At 48.9% G+C, this 15,934-nt stretch overlaps 1 protein-coding gene across 7 annotated transcripts in view; it reads right to left on the minus strand.

Annotated features, from left to right (window-relative positions):
- LOC144723081 (CUGBP Elav-like family member 1) overlaps positions 1-15,934 on the minus strand; it is a 60,205-nt gene that overhangs the window by 10,965 nt on the left and 33,306 nt on the right. For 4 of the 7 annotated variants that reach the window (XM_078601656.1, XM_078601653.1, XM_078601654.1 and 1 more), the window contains exons 4-7: positions 14,020-14,022; positions 6,926-7,057; positions 6,455-6,534; positions 5,388-5,546 (exon numbers count right to left, since the gene is read on the minus strand). In XM_078601656.1, the coding sequence (XP_078457782.1) occupies positions 5,388-5,546; positions 6,455-6,534; positions 6,926-7,057; positions 14,020-14,022 (374 nt within the window). The remainder of the gene's footprint in view (positions 1-5,387; positions 5,547-6,454; positions 6,535-6,925; positions 7,058-14,019; positions 14,023-15,934) is intronic. The other 3 variants (XM_078601650.1, XM_078601657.1, XM_078601655.1) reach the window with 1 other exon arrangement.

Genomic DNA, 15,934 nt, shown 5'->3' on the forward strand with positions numbered 1-15,934 from the left:
TGTAACTCTCAGAGAGCAGCAGATTAACCTGTGTAAGAGAACGGCGCATGGAAGGAGACATTGCAGAACCACTTCTTAGGTGCCTTCAAGCGGCCTCTGATCCACCGCACAACTGCAGCTGCACTTTCCCGCATGCATTGCGGATAAAAATAAAACATTCTCAGAGGTGGGATTTTGGCCACACTAAAGGAAAAGCTGAATTTTAATGGGATGGTGAAATGCTTTATGCGTGCAATAATTTGGTGACTGGGCCGAGGCCATAAACTCACGACACCCGGGAACGCAGTTTATTCTGCATTGGCCCAAACCCAGACTTGATCTCAGCAGGGCCCTGGCTCAGAGTGATCTGACCCCCTGTACCATCCGCCAACCTGAACCCAATGCAATTTCATTCGATTCAGATTTTCTTTGTTGTCGCCAAATGATGATGTCACTGCAAAAGCATGGTCCTTTGGCAAACACAAACACGTAGGTTGTTTTTCTCTCCACACAAACACATGTAGTGAAGTTTTGACGGGTTGCTTTTTTATTTCTCGTTGTCATTTAGTTGTGGCTAATTTTCAGATATCTAATTTAGGTTTACAGGCAGGGAACATGATGATTATTTGTTGATGATTTTGACCCGGCCTGTGGATACACGCTGTTACAGAGCCGCAGTCAAAATAAGCAGATAAATCAAAGGAGACATGGACAAATAATGAGACGAATATAAATTATATAACACACGGGGAAATAAATAGCCACATTCCACTCAAATGAAATACACACGTACACCTCACACGTATATATGTGAGGTGTGCGTGTGTATGTATGCCTGCTGCATGGTCCAAGTATACCAGATTTCAAAAATTACCCACATTGTTCTCAATTGGACAAACGCATTGCCCCAGACTGCAAAACTGAGCAGGACCCTCTTGAGAAGGAGTGTTGAGACTCAGCGAAGCTTTATTCGGCAAATAAATGATAAATAAATATGGAATACGTGCCTACATACACCCAGTGGTGGTGCCAGTCTATTCGGGGCCCGAAACCGATATTATCATTATCAGGTGTGTCACACGACTACAAAAAACTATTTCCAATCAGCATTATTTGAAGAGTGTTATTAGAACGGCGAGGTATTTTCCCTCAAGTTCACGGCAATCGGGATATGACTTCAAGCTCGGAACAGTGTTTGGTCCGCTCCTGTTCCCTGAGCTATTTGGGGCCCTAAGCTTTGGCTCGCGTTGCTTACGGCTCGCCGCTGCCTCCACCGCTGTGGACAGCGCTCGACTCGAGGCTTTCGGGAGAGATTTTTGTTCCCCCCCCCCATTCCCCGAGCTAACAACGCGCCCGGCATTCAATCACAGAGCAATTGAGTTCCCAGAGAAATGTATAATTCCTGACAGCGCCCATGGGTGTGTGAACAAAGCCCACGCAAATCTCCCCGCTCTAACATCGCGGGCTGCCTGACAGGGGAAGGAGATAAGTCTGGGTCGAGACGCCCTTTTGCCTCCGGCTGAGAGGTTAGTGACAGGGTTATAACCAATCTCTCACCGGTTCCATCGATTTACTCTACACCGGAATTTTTTTGTGTTATCGCCACTTTGTCATGCAACCTCTTCTCCCCCTGCCCCCCCCCCCCCCAACAAAAAAAATCTAATAAATACGCAAGGTGAAAAAGAGCCGAATCAACAACAACAACAACCTACATATCAAACACGAGGTGCAGTTCTCCGGAGTGGACGGCGAATGCAGAAAACGTCAAATAAAAATGAGTTAACGAGTTCCTGAACGCGCGCGGGGGCAACGCGCCGTTTCTGTGTTTCGTGATGAAGTGTCGACAGACCCCCTCACCGCCCCCCCCCCCCCCCCACATGACGGACGGTGCCACGGCAGGGCTTGCCGTTCTTTCGCACGATGCGAAAGAAGTTCATCGTACGCACGCGGGCACGACGCGCGGCGTGTTCCACCGGGATTCGTCTCGTCGCGACGAGGATGAGGCACGGCACCGTCGATTGATCACGGCGGCTGACGGAGAATGGAGGCTGGAATTTATGGCGATCGAGGATGTTGTTGTTGTTGTTGTTTGTTTTCACGGTGCGTGCCCAGGAAGGCGACCTTGGATGATGCGGGTTGACCGATCACCTACTTTTATTTCGAGAGTTAGCGATCGATACGTATGTTTTCGACACATCGATAGCGGTCCTGCATGGCGATTATTACGAGGACAACAAATGTGGTTCGATGAATATCGGTAGAAATACGGTGACAATTTCATAAAAATATTATATTGGAATTCAGCCGTCGGTCCATAAGTGTCTCTCACGAGCAATGATGGCTGACCAACTGCTCCATGATGAAAACAAATCCAGCTCTAGGTCAGATCGCGCACTTACCAATAAAAACTGACATTTTGGAAAATATGATAAGTCTTTGTTGATTTCTTTGTATAAGTAAGTTGTTTGATTCTGTAGTCATTCGTGGGATGATGTTTGAAATAAATACACAATGGTCATGAAATAGTCGCGATATTTGACAATTAATCAACAGTGGGGTGTCATTATTAGCGCAGTGAATGGCGGAGAAGGTGTTTGCGGAAGCAAGGCCAGTGAAGAGCCGTGTCCTGCGATGCGATCGCAACGATCGTTCTGCCGCACAACGCTCCTTTACGATTTGCTGGGTGATCGCTGGCTGCATTGGCCTGACTGCCGGGAGGATAGCTGTGAGTGTTCAGGCCGGCGAGATGTTAACTCCCTCGCCTGGTATGCAGGAGGTCGTGGGTTCGATCCCGACCCTGACGCCTGCTAGATAATTCGAGTTTTCATGTTCTCCCCGTAGTCTCGTGGATTTTTCTCTGGGTCCTCCGGTTTGCCCCTCCACATTTAGAATCAGCATGCGTTTATTTAGAGTATTTGGCTGCTATACACTTTCACACGATGATGAGCCACTTCGTTGAGTTAGCACTTGTTGCCAGGTCCCTTCTGAAAAAGAGCTATACAGCTCAGTGGGCCTGACCTGGTAAAATAAAAATAGTTTAGTTCAGTATGTATGAAAAAAGAAAACAATAAAAAATTATCACGACGTTTCGACTGCAACACAAGCGAACATCATCAGGTGTGAAATCCACAGCAAGAAAATTTGAATTATTTTTTATTGTTTTATATTTTTATTATTTGATTGTTTTCCCCTTCTACGTGACTTTACCGAAAGAACCAAGAATATGAATCCCTGCAGTCACGAAAGCTTTAAATCAAAATGTATGAACTCTTTTCGCACCGTACGTAGCCAGCCGTGTTAATCGGTGGTACCTGCCAATGATCTCCGTGTTCTTTTTTTATCATTTAAAACCCTCGTCTGTCGCATGACCTCAGCCAGCGAGCCTTCATCCACTTCACTTCACCTCAAAGTGCAGCTATAATAATATTATTTATTTATTTATAACAAGGTGGGGAGCCCATTTGGATGAAAAGTTTTAAGTGATAAGGGACATCTGGCTCTAACAAGCACAGGCAAAACAATTAATAACGCGAGCGCATTAGTTTTTTTTTAAATAGCAAAGCAAATTAAATAAAAACGTAACGTAATAAAGCACGAGAGATCAAACTCAATGGTCACATCTAAAACAGGATCGAATTAAAAGCGAGAAAACTAATGAATTAAGCGAATTCAATTAGAAATGCGATTTAAGTGTTCACCTCTAAATTTTGATTTAAAGCTTTCGTGACTGCAGGGATTCATATTCTTGGTTCTTTCGGTAAAGTCACGTAGAAGGGAAATAATAAACTAATATAAACATAAAACAATATGTTATAGCAGCCGAAACATAAAACAATATGTTTATATTATTTAATTATTTCCCTTCTACGTGACTTTACCCAAAGAACCAAGAATATGTTCACCTCTAGTTCATGGAAATTGGTTAAGTGCACTCGCACGCCTTCGCAAACCTCCGAATTTAACAACCCAATCACTTGTTGATAGCTGATGTGCTTGGCACCTAGCCTGGCCCAGGTGCTGACCAACATCAGCTTTCAACAAGTTATTCAGATTCTTTACTTGGGTGCAATTGGCACCTAGCCCGGCACAGGTTGTGGGAGCACGTCATTATTTGTGTTTAGTTTGTTGTCCTTTGCCTGCACCTCGGATCAGCACGGTTGGCGACATACGGTGCAAAAGAAGTTCTACATACATACGTACATACATATGACACTTAGCGGCTGTCACTGAAGTGAGTGCACGCCATTCATGTTGTGTACGCCCCAGTGGAATAGCTACTATCTACGAATGCTATTTATTTTACTAGGCAAAGCCCACTGAGCTATGTACATCTTTCTCAGAAGCGACCTGGCCACAAACGGCATCTCAACGAAGTGGCTTGTAGGCGTGGACATTTCTAGCAGCCGACGACTCTGAACGCACGTTGATTCTAAATGTGGAAGGGAAATAACCGGAGGACCCGGAGTAAAATCCATGCAACCACGGGGAGAGAGACACGCAAACACTAAATATATAACAGGCGTCAGGGTCGGGATGGAACCCACGACCTCCTGTATACCAGGCGAGGTAGTTAACATCTCGCCACAGTGGCACCCTATGGAGTGTACAGATGGTGCACCTGCACCGAGACCCACAGGCTGAAGGGGTCAAGGCGGATGGGTCAAGGCTAAGGGGTCAAGGTGGAAGGGTCAAGGCTGAGGGGTCAAGGCTAAGGGGTCAAGGCAGATGGGGTCAAGGCTGAGGGGTCAAGGCAGAGGGGTCAAGGCAGAGGGATCAAGGCGGAGGGGTCAAGGTGGAGGGGTCAAGGCAGAGGGGTCAAGGCTAAGGGGTCAAGGCGGAGGGGTCAAGGCAGAGGGGTCAAGGCAGAGGGGTCAAGGCTGAGGGGTCAAGGCAGAGAGGTCAAGCCTGCCAAGCTATGAAATGGGGGGGGGGGGAAGGCAGGGAAGGGGTGGGGGAGGGAGGGGCGAGCATTGGCAGTTGGCTGGGGACCCTGGCAGTGCCAGCGTTAGGCAACGCACGCATTTGCCGAGAGGTGCGGCAGATCACGAGAACTCGCAAGGGGTGGCGATGTCAAGCTCTGCAGCGCCGTGTGACTGCGGTGCCGACGGACGGCGGTGTCGGGCGACTGCGGTGTCTTGTGCGATTGGTGCGCAAGACGCCTCGGAACCACATCGCGTGAAACGCGCCGTCGTCACGCGGGAGATGTGAGGAGTGTGGAGGCGGTGATGTTGCACGGAGGGAAGAGGCCCCATTTCATTCCTCGCGCCGGGGCCAATGTCAAGCACGCTTCCCCTATCGGTGCACCCACTGTGTGTGTGCCCGCGTGTGAGAGAGTGCAGCCGTGGTGGGCTAGGGTGAGATTAGGGTCGGAGGGTTGGGGTCAGGGGGCGAGCGTTGTGAGTACTCACAGCGAGGTAGTGCGGCCCGATGGTGGACAGCCCCGCCAGACCGCCCCACCCGGCTGCGGCGCCCAGCTGCTGCATGTGCGCCAGCTGCTGCTGCAGCCTCTTCTGCTCCTTGTCCTTCTGCGTATCGGCAAACTTCACCACGAGTGGGGCCGCGCAGCCCTGGGGAGGCGGGGGGAGGGGGAGTGACGTGAGACCGATGTCTTTTTTTTCCACTGCCACATCCGAGCCGAGCCAGCGCAGGGCCATCACGGTACGGGGTGGTTTTCCATTGGCATTTTGCCAAACCGAGACAGGAACCAAACGGACCTATTCTTCTTTTGTACAGCTGATGTAGATGCAGAGCCACAACTACAATTTCACATGCAGGTGGTCAAGGCAGATAATCGCGTTAGCAGGAGCAGTAGCGGAATGTATGGCTGTGATGTCGCCCTCGTATTTGCGGATCGGGCATTGCGTCGTTATACGTCGTACGGTCTGTTCTGAACGACCCCAGTCGCACGCTGGACAGTTTTTCACAAGTCCATTTGTGCATCAGGTATCCGCATCTGCAAGATGCCACGTCACAAACATGCATCCCCACTCTCCCACCACGTGTGACGTCCGTCAAGCACGCTCTGATGATGAAACACTAGGACTCATACGTTACATAGAGGAGGGGATCTTTGCCTTGAACACGTGGCAGTTTCACGAAGCATTGATTCAAAATAACCAAACTTCGCTGGTGAGACAGTGTGTCGAAACCGGTCCAGAGACTCTGCGTGCATTGAACCAATTCTGCTCAAATCCCCGCAATCATAGAAGGCCGTGTGGTTGACGGGATGCGTTCAACAAAATTATTTTGCCAAAGAAATGTCTTACATCGAGGTGACAGATACTGGATTGTTCTAGACAAGACCGTGCACAGCATAAGAATCGGTTTTTACCCTTTCTGGCAACAAAACAGTCGTATTAAGATGTTCAAACACCGAACAGAAACCTTTTTGCAAGGAATGACGTCTGCATTAACCACACACGTGGTGGGAGGGAAGTGAGTGGGAGGGGTGGTGAGGACGCACCGACGCACTCACCTCCATGGTCTGCGACTGGTGCATGCCCTTGATGGCGTTCTGTGCCATCGCACGCGCCGTATAAGTGATGAACGCGCAGCCTGGACGGGGACGAGTTGGAGGGAGGAGGAAGATGAAAACAACAACGGGTAATTTCAACAAAATAAAGCGACAATAATAAAAGCATCGAGGCAATTTGTGCGACTACTGCATGGCTTTGATTCTGCGTCGAGCTCGGCTGCGACGATGACCACGATGACGACTTCGACAATAAAGAAAAAACGACTTTCGATGATGCCGAAGATGAATTCGACGGCTGTGACGAGGCTGATGACGACTGTGACGACGATGATGACGTCAGTGACGACAATGATGACGTCAGTGACGATGATGATGACGTCGGTGACGACGATGATGACGTCAGTGACGAGGCTGATGACGTCTGTGACGACGATGATGACGACTGTGACGACGATGATGACGTCAGCCCACCTTTGCTCTGTCCGTCTGGCCCGCGCAGCACGCGGCACTCCTCCATCTGGCCGAAGGGGGAGAACATGGCGCGGATGTCGTTCTCGCTGCACTTCTTCGAGATCATGCCGATGAAGAGTTTCCGCTCCTCCACTGCGCGACAGCCGAAGGGTCGAGTTTAGTTCGTTTGACGGGGGGGGGGGGGGGAACCCAGATGCGGCCACGGTGAAGGGAATGCCGATCGATCGCTGAGTATCTCAACTATAAACTAGTTTTTTTTATTTGACTAGATAAGGCCCACTGAGCTATGTATCTCGTTTTTTCTCCAGAAGCGACCTGGCTATCACAAATGACAGCTCGACGAAGCAGCGTATCGACATGTGGACATTCACAGCAGCCAAATAGTCTAAATGCGTGACACGTTCATTCTAAATGTGGAGGGGAAAACAAACAAAGGACCCGGAGAAAAATCCACGAGACCGCGGGGAGAGAGACACGCAAATTCCAAATATACAGCAGCAGGCGTCAGGGTCGGGATCGAACCCACAACCTCTTGTATTCCCGTTGCGGTAGTTAACATCTCGGACCTGCCTGATGTGGGTGCCCATATCTGCTATATGCGAGATATTCAGGCCTACGCGATACTCGAAGTGTCTTTGGTTGAGGGTTCATACTCTTAGGTTTTTTTCGGTAAAGTCACGTAGGTAAAAATTTAAATTAATAAAAGTAAAATAAAAATCACGACGTTTCGGAGGCAACACAAGCTTCCGTCTTCAGGTGGAACCGTCACAGCACGATTGCTGTATCAAGTAATACTTGACACAGCACGATTGTCACAGCACGATTGCTGTATCAAGTAATATTTGATGCAGCAATCGTGCCGTAACGGTTCCACCTGAAGACGGAAGCTGTGTTGCCTCCGAAACGTCGTGATTTTTATTTTACTTTTATTAATTTTAATTTTATTTTTTACCTACGTGACTTTACCGAAAAAACCTAAGAGTATGAATCATTGCAGTCACGAAAGCTTCAAATCTAGAATTGGTTGAGGGTGTTCAACCAACAAAGACGGCGACGAGAGATCGTTTGGTAGCGGCGCGACTGGGCGACAACCATCACCTCGCTGCACTCGAGAACCCGGTTTTTGTCACGGGCGGATGATACCCGGATTCCAACCCAGGATCACAGCAATTGCCTGCTCAGTGATGTGACAACTCGAGTCAACCGGCCGCTTCAACTCCCATGGCTTCAAATAGCAAGCCACGGACACATACACATCTTCACGCGACAAACCAGTTTGGATTTAACTGCAGCTGCAACTCAAGACTGGCCAGTGACCAAAGAGTTAATGTCACCAGGTTTGGACCCTAACCCACGGTGCCACAGATTACCTTCCAATTAGCACAGCATTTGGTTGCACCGAAAACACTTTAAAGCATGTATTTTGCTTGAAATCACAAGCAAAGTGGAATGTTCTCTAAAGGTAATGTATGAAATTGGCAGAGGTCTAAAACAAATAAAGTCTGAATTTCAATTCTGCACGTCTCTGTGGAACCACCGTGGCTGTTTTTATAAAATTATAAATTAATCATTCCTAACAAGATTGTTAGAGCCTCTAGGCGAATGGTCATTTAACCATGTCACAAAGTTTACTTTATTGACACAAGACGATGATGCGAACGTATAATTGACTATATTTAATCTTGCTGAAGCGTCTTTTTTTTCGTTAAGTCTCTTCAGCTCCTGTGCGCACAGGAAAAGACAGCACACGAGCGAATGTAGTTTCACTGAAACTAGAACGGCGGCGGAGAGGCGAAAGGGTCGATAGAAACATCGGCTGGTCGGTCAATCTTTGAAGTTTGAGGAATTCATGAATATTCTCACGGGAACGCGTGCAGTTAACCAACCATGAAGAATACCACAAAGCCATCTGTGCCCTGCCCCGCTCTAAGGTGACACATTTAAGCTCCTCGATGGAATAACTTTCCTTCTTCATTAAGGACTTGATTTCAATTGCAGCTGGCTCCTCCTATCCTGGGACGGGTATTGCTGATTGATCATAATTGTTGTTGTTGTTTACTGTCGGTGGGCTGCCAAGTCCTCGGGTATTGTGAGACGCAGACGTTGGGACGAGTCACACACACCGCTGCGATTCGGAAATGACGAATCGTTTTTGGTTTTTGTTGTTGTTGTGTGCGTGGTGCAAGCGGCATCCGGCAACTTCGCGTGCGGTGCGAAAGAAGTCCGAACGAACTCTTTGGTTCTTTCGGTGAAGTCACGTAGTTAGAAATATAACAAATCACGACGTTTCAATTGCAACACAAGGAATCATCATCAGGTGGGAAAACCGTGCCTGCCTTCATTGGCGCTGCTCGCAAAAAGCGCTTGCCCCAACACTCTGTTAAGGCTACACGGGGTGGTGGGGGGGGGTCTTTGTCTTCGTGTTGAGACGGGGAACCCTCCCGCAGCCTCAACTCCCGTGCAGTGGCATGGATTCGACTACAGGGGGCCTCATGGTGCCGCCTTTGCTGATCGCGAAAGCCGATGGGGGGGGACAACAGAGGCGCATCAAAACACGCGGTGTTCCAACGCCGCCGCCGCCGCCGCTGCTGCCGCTGCTGCTTCTTCTTCCGCGATTCTCACGGAGATGAAAGCGAGTTGCGGTTGACAGGCATGTGTTTGTAGAGACAAAGAGGCGACTGTACAAGTGTAATAGTTTCTAGTTTATCGATGGCATCTCATTACGAGGGGGCCGTCTCGATGTGGGACGCTGCACGTGCAGTTTTTTCCTGGATTTTTCTGTTGCGTGTAGCCACTTTAAGATGTTTCTTGTTTATGTTTTTGTTTTGTTGCGGTTGCGCCCGAGTCAAGCGCCGCATGGCTCACAGGGTTATCCCTAATACATGAAACTGAACTGCACGTGCGGACAGCTGTTGGACGTCAAACAAGACAGATGAAACGTCAGCGAGCACGGAGGCTTGCCGTAGTGACCGAGCAACGCATGACAGTTAAACATACAAGTAAAGTGTGGGTGAAGTTGGCTAAACTATGAAAACCGTAGTGGCCAATCCAAATAGAAATGCAGCAGCTGTGAGCACCCGCAACACATTTGATAGCGAGCGCAGAAACAAAATATTTCGCGTGTCCAGAAAATCCTCGCCGAGTCCAGAGGCTCATTTTCACGAGGGTCCTGCTTTGTGTGTACGCACTGCATGTTGAACTTCTTTCGCGCCGTACGTAGCCAACCGTGCTAATTTGTGGAGCAGTAGCGCCGAGGTTAGCACACTGCGCTATGCTTCGGTTCCCAGCCACGGCATGGGGCTACCTTCATCCAGCAGTGGATTGAAAATGGTGCTGTAAATTGTAATAAATAAGCAAAGACGACAGGGAGGTCAGTAACAGTATAAAAAACCTGATATTATTTTGAGCTAAATTGTTATGTTGTATTTTATATCGTGCTACCGTTCTACAAGGGTTATTATATATCATTATCACCTTTCATCACCATTCGTTCATTCATCAATTTTATTTAAACCAGGGCGAGAGCCAATTGAGACTAAACGTCGAAATTTTCAAGGTAGATTGGAGTCACCGAGTAATTCCGCGCACATTAAAATGAACCAGAGTCACCGTTAATATCCATAATCATGTGTAGACCTTAGTAGGCACAGGTGGTTCTGGAATATCAAGCTTTCTAAATAGAGATATACAGTAGTAAAAAACATATTCAATGTACGTTCTCTGGTAAATGCAAATACAATACCACCCCCTTGGATCTGTCGCTGTCACTGATGTTAGCCGTGAATGGGATTCGAACTCGCCTGATTCGTAATGTGCCAACCGCTGCACCACCGCCCCCCCACTCACCTCTGCAAACCTCATCATCGACATCAAAAACACCACCACCAAAAACACAACCACCAGCATCACTATGAACATCATCAATACCACCACCAAAAACACAACCACCACCATCAATATCACCACCAGCATCACCATCAACATCATCAATACCACCACCAAAAACACAACCACCACCATCAATATCACCACCAGCATCACCATCAACATCATCAATACCACCACCAAAAACACAACCACCATCATCAATATCACCACCAGCATCACCATCAACATCATCAATACCACCACCAAAAACACAACCACCACCATCAATATCACCACCAGCATCACCATCAACATCATCAATACCACCACCAAAAACACAACCACCATCATCAATATCACCACCAGCATCACCATCAACATCATCAATACCACTAGAAACACAACCACCACCGCCACCACCAAAACACCACCAAGAAGCAGGAAAAAGGGCTCCACAGTAGCCGCTCGCTGTGGCGCGGCACGCGCGTCCACGCGGGGGGTGGTGCGGATTCCAGGTTCGGTGTTCACCGTCCTGGAGAATGAGGTTGTGCCCCCGACTTAAATTAGGCGAGCAGCCACGGCTGCCATCACAGCCCCGTGATGGCCCCCCAGGCCCCAGCCACCTCTCTCCCCCCGCCCGCAGCCGCCGCCGGCCCCGACAGGGAAGCCGCCGGCGACAGCGACCGCCGGTGGAACTCCGAATGCCAAACAGCAGTCGCGGTGCAGGAGGAGGTGGTGAAGGTGGTGGAGGTGGTGGAGGTGGTGGAGGTGGTGGTGGTGGTGAAGGTGAAGGAGGTGGTGGTGGTGGTGAAGGTGGTGGTGGTGAAGGTGAAGGAGGTGGAGGTGGTGGTGGTGGTGGTGAAGGTGAAGGAGGTGGAGGAGGTGGTGGTGGTGGTGAAGGAGGTGGTGGAGGAGGTGGTGGTGGTGAAGGTGAAGGTGAAGGAGGTGGTGGAGGTGGTGGTGGTGGTGAAGGTGAAGGAGGTGGAGGAGGTCACCCGGGGAAGCAGGCGCATTTTTTTACAACAATATTTCGAGATAAAAAAAGAAGATATATAATAAATAAATAAACCATACCCCCCCCCCTTCTCTCTCTACCGTGGTATGTGGAGCTGCTCGGCTCAACGGGCCTTGCCCGAAATAAACCGAGCGGCTGACGATCATCGCGCGGCGTTGCGGGATTTAAGAGAAGAAAAAAAATACCGAGATGCTAAATAAAGACGAAATGCAACGGGCGCGCATCGATGGGGAATTGTGAGTCACCGCAGTTGAGGTCTTCATCGTGCGTTAAACAAAACGTTCAACGTAATTTCGTAAAAGTGTGTGGCCCGCTTTGCGAGAGCGCCGCTGCGTTACATTATACTTAAAACGAATGATAATACACGGTGGGAAAAGTCGCGTCATGCTTGAATATAGCAATCAGTTTCACCGCCCCATTTATAAAATGACTGCTGGATGAAGGCCTCTCCAAGCCACGTCAGTTTCTGCGCTTGTTTTGACCATACTTCACCACCCTGGGCAGCGTGGGCTTGGTGACGTTGGATGTCCGAGGAGGACCGGCTCTTATCAATCTCACGCCACTGATGTCAGCCGTGCCCGGGAATCTAACTCGGCACGCCGGTTTCAAACGAGAGAGCGCCTCCGTTCCAATCGGCGCTTTAGCCTCAAATCTAAATAAAGGGTTTTTCATTCCACTCCGACCGCTTACACGCAGCGGCGTAGACATTTCCATTTGCTGTGCTCGCATGGCTACGCTGAAGATTGCTGTTGTGTTAGTGGTTGCGAGTGTCATTGAAATAGAAGCTAAAATAGCATATATAGAGATAGAATGTGCAAGTCAATGGAAGTCATTGGGGTACATAGATTTTTTTTTCCAACTTTTATAAACAATGAAGCAATTGTCCCCACATTTCACGCGGTTTGACATTTCGCGTGTGTGTGTGTGTGTTTTTTGGGTCTGTTTTGTTTTCTGGAGTCTTTCGCGGAAAAAAATGTCCCGTCTGCCCATCGCGCCGTCCCAGGGCTCCGCTCGGCTCGGGTAGAGGCACAGAAATGAAACGCGGCGCTGACGCCGCTACTGCCAGCGTCGTTCCCCATCGACGAGGGCGGCTGACGCTCATTTGCAAGTTTAATTATTATTGGAGCGACGTGATTAACGTAATTGAAAATATCAAAATAAGGACACGTTTAATGTAACATTTATCACGTAAATCGTAGAAATAACAATTAATTGTGGTCATTAAATATTAACGTAATATTTATTTCAAAGGTGATGGATAGATATTTTTTTTTATTTTGGGTAGGGGCATGACCAATCGGAGGAGACGATCAGGCCTTGATTTCGTATTTATGTCGTATTTATTTCGGTATGTTAGAACGATCCACACGCATATTTAACCATTTGCTGGTAGTTACAAACAACCAGCATCACCTGGCAGTTGCGAGGTGGCGGAGGCTTTACGACACACATTTGATATACGCGTGATCCGTTCCTGAGCTCAGTGATGAATCGTGACACTGGTCGCGAAAATGAACCTATTTGCCGTTACAATGTAAGCATTTGTAAATATACTCGTTCAGTCTGCGGTCTGAGTGAGATCCTACCTGCTCTCAAATAAAGGCGTTGCTAAGACTCAAAACTAAACAATGTTTTATTTTGTTTTTTTTCTTTACCAGGTAAGGCCCACTGAGCTATATATATATATCTTTTTGAGAAGCGAAATGGCCACAAATGATAGCTCAACGAAGTGGCTTATCACGTGTAAATTTATCACAGACAAATACTCTAAATGCATGTCTCTAAATGTGGAGGGAAAAACCAGAGGACCCGGAGAAAAATCCACTCGACCACGGGGAGAGAGACATGCACAAACATAAAGCAGCAGGGTCTGAATTTAACCCACGACCTCCTGTATACCAGGCGAGGGAGTTAATATCTAATAGCCACCGTGATGATGATAAGAGAGAGACACACACATACTCCAAATATACAGCAGCAGGCGTCAGGGTCGGGATGGAACCCACAACCTCCTGTATACCAGGCGAGGGAGTTAACATCTCCGAGCCACCGTGATGATGATGATGATGATGAGAGAGGAAGAAAAACACCGCAAACTCCAAATATACAGCAGCAGGCGTCAGGGTCGGGATGGAACCCACAACCTCCTGTATACCAGGCGAGGTAGTTAACATCTCCAAGTCACCGTGGCGCATTGAAGGCATGAAAAAACCCGCTCCTCGTCAGACCAAGCTGCCATGGACTTACAGATGTGTTCCCTTGCAGCAGCGTAAGCAATCCTCTTCGGTGACAACAACGACGACATTGTGCTCAGAACTAGCGGTGTTTTGGGGCGCGAGACAAAAGGCTTCTTCCAGGCAGAGATAAAAGCCTTGGAGCACCAATGGAGCGCATGCATCACACTTCAGTGGGAGCGTGCTAGATGGAAACAGTTTTACCAAGGTCACTCATTGCTCTCCGTGTCCACTGTAAACTTTGTGATCATCTTTCTCTCGCGCGCGCGCGCACACACACACCGCTCACGGCTCTTCACGCTAGTCCATCCTACTCTGCTAATGACGAAGCCCACACGCAGTCGTCATCATCAATCATCGTCGGCTATGATACATCCACTGCTGGATGAAGGTCTCTCCACTCCGTTAACATCTCTCGCGATCCTGCGATGTACTAATCCACCTCAGCACCTCCCAGATGTGTGCAATTCCTCCTTAGCTGCCACTCAATCATTATTCTGGACCATCGGCCATCTGGCAACCGTGTCCTAACCCAAGCTTCTCTTAACACTCTGAATAGGAGACAGTAACACTCCCAAGAGCCGCACAGATGGATTCAACAATCGATGTCCGTACTCCCATCTCACCGGGCCACCTCACAGCTCATCCACAAACCGAGAACGCCCAGTGTTCTCAGATGATCTCCAATCCAAGTACAGCACTGAACCAGGCTCAACGCCTGCTTAGCTTCCAAGGACCAAGGATGTCTGGTCGTGGGCGTGTGCAGGCGTTGTGGTAGTGGTGTTACACGCACTTCCCCGAGGACCATAAACCACTGGCCACTGCAGTGCGTTCACACCAGCAGTGCATTAAGGGTGAATTATGGCTCGAGATTATTGCATCGCGCCCAACAAAAACCTTCATTGAGACCACTCGCATTAGGGAGAGGGAGGAGTGAGGAGGAATGCAGGCAGGGAGGGAGGGAGAGATGGAGGCAGGGAGGGAAGAGGAGGAGGAGGGGTGCAGGGAGGGAGGGAGAGATGGAGGCAGGGAGGGAGATATGGAGAGAGGAGGGGTGCAGGGAGGGAGAAGGGAGAGATGGAGGCAGAGAGGGAGGAGGAGGGGTGCAGGCAGGGAGGGAGAGATGGAGGCAGGGAGGGAGAGATTGGAGGGAGGGAGGAGTGAGGATGGATGGAGGGAGAGTTGTAAAAAAAAGAAAGGCCATAGCAAAAAAATAAAAAACCAAAGAAACCGACATGAAGAATGAAGCAAAGTGCCGAATAACCGAGCATCTTTTTTTTCTTCTGATCGAAAAAACAAGGAAACAAGGAGGGAGGGAGGGACCTGTCGATGTGTGTCGAAGAAGGGGGGGGGGGGGGGTGGAAAATAAACGATCTGCAAGCAGGGCATTTGTTTGTGTGCCGCCCGTCGCCTGCTAATGGGAAAACTGTTCATATGTCAATTACAAGCTGATCGTTAGTAACAAAAAAAAATGTCAATTTGTCTCATTGCCCCACAGGGTTAGCACAAGTCAGCCAATCTCCCTACCGTGTGTGTGTGTCTCTCTCTCTGTGGAGAAGGGCCGTTGCCTACAACGTCGACCTATTTGTACATTCACATATACATTGCAAGGGCCGTTGTTAATGACGGGCGTAGCGATTGGTTGCCGAATTCCGTGCGTCTTAACGACCTCTCCCATTCACTTCGCGAGGAGTCCATTAGGAGCGGAGTTCGCCGCACTCAATGTCAGCGAGGCCCTTCTAATGAGACGAGCTCCCGCTCAGCCAAGCGCTTTATTGGGATTGCACGAACGCGGGCACCAGAGAGGTATTAGGCGACAGAGATAACATTCCAATGCTATGGGTATTGCTTCAGTGTTTATATATATGTGTGTGTGTGTATTGTCAACAGATT

The sequence above is a fragment of the Lampetra planeri genome, chromosome 16 (assembly GCF_965212315.1).
Source record: "Lampetra planeri chromosome 16, kcLamPlan1.2.h2, whole genome shotgun sequence".
Classification (NCBI taxonomy): Eukaryota; Metazoa; Chordata; class Hyperoartia; order Petromyzontiformes; family Petromyzontidae; genus Lampetra; species Lampetra planeri.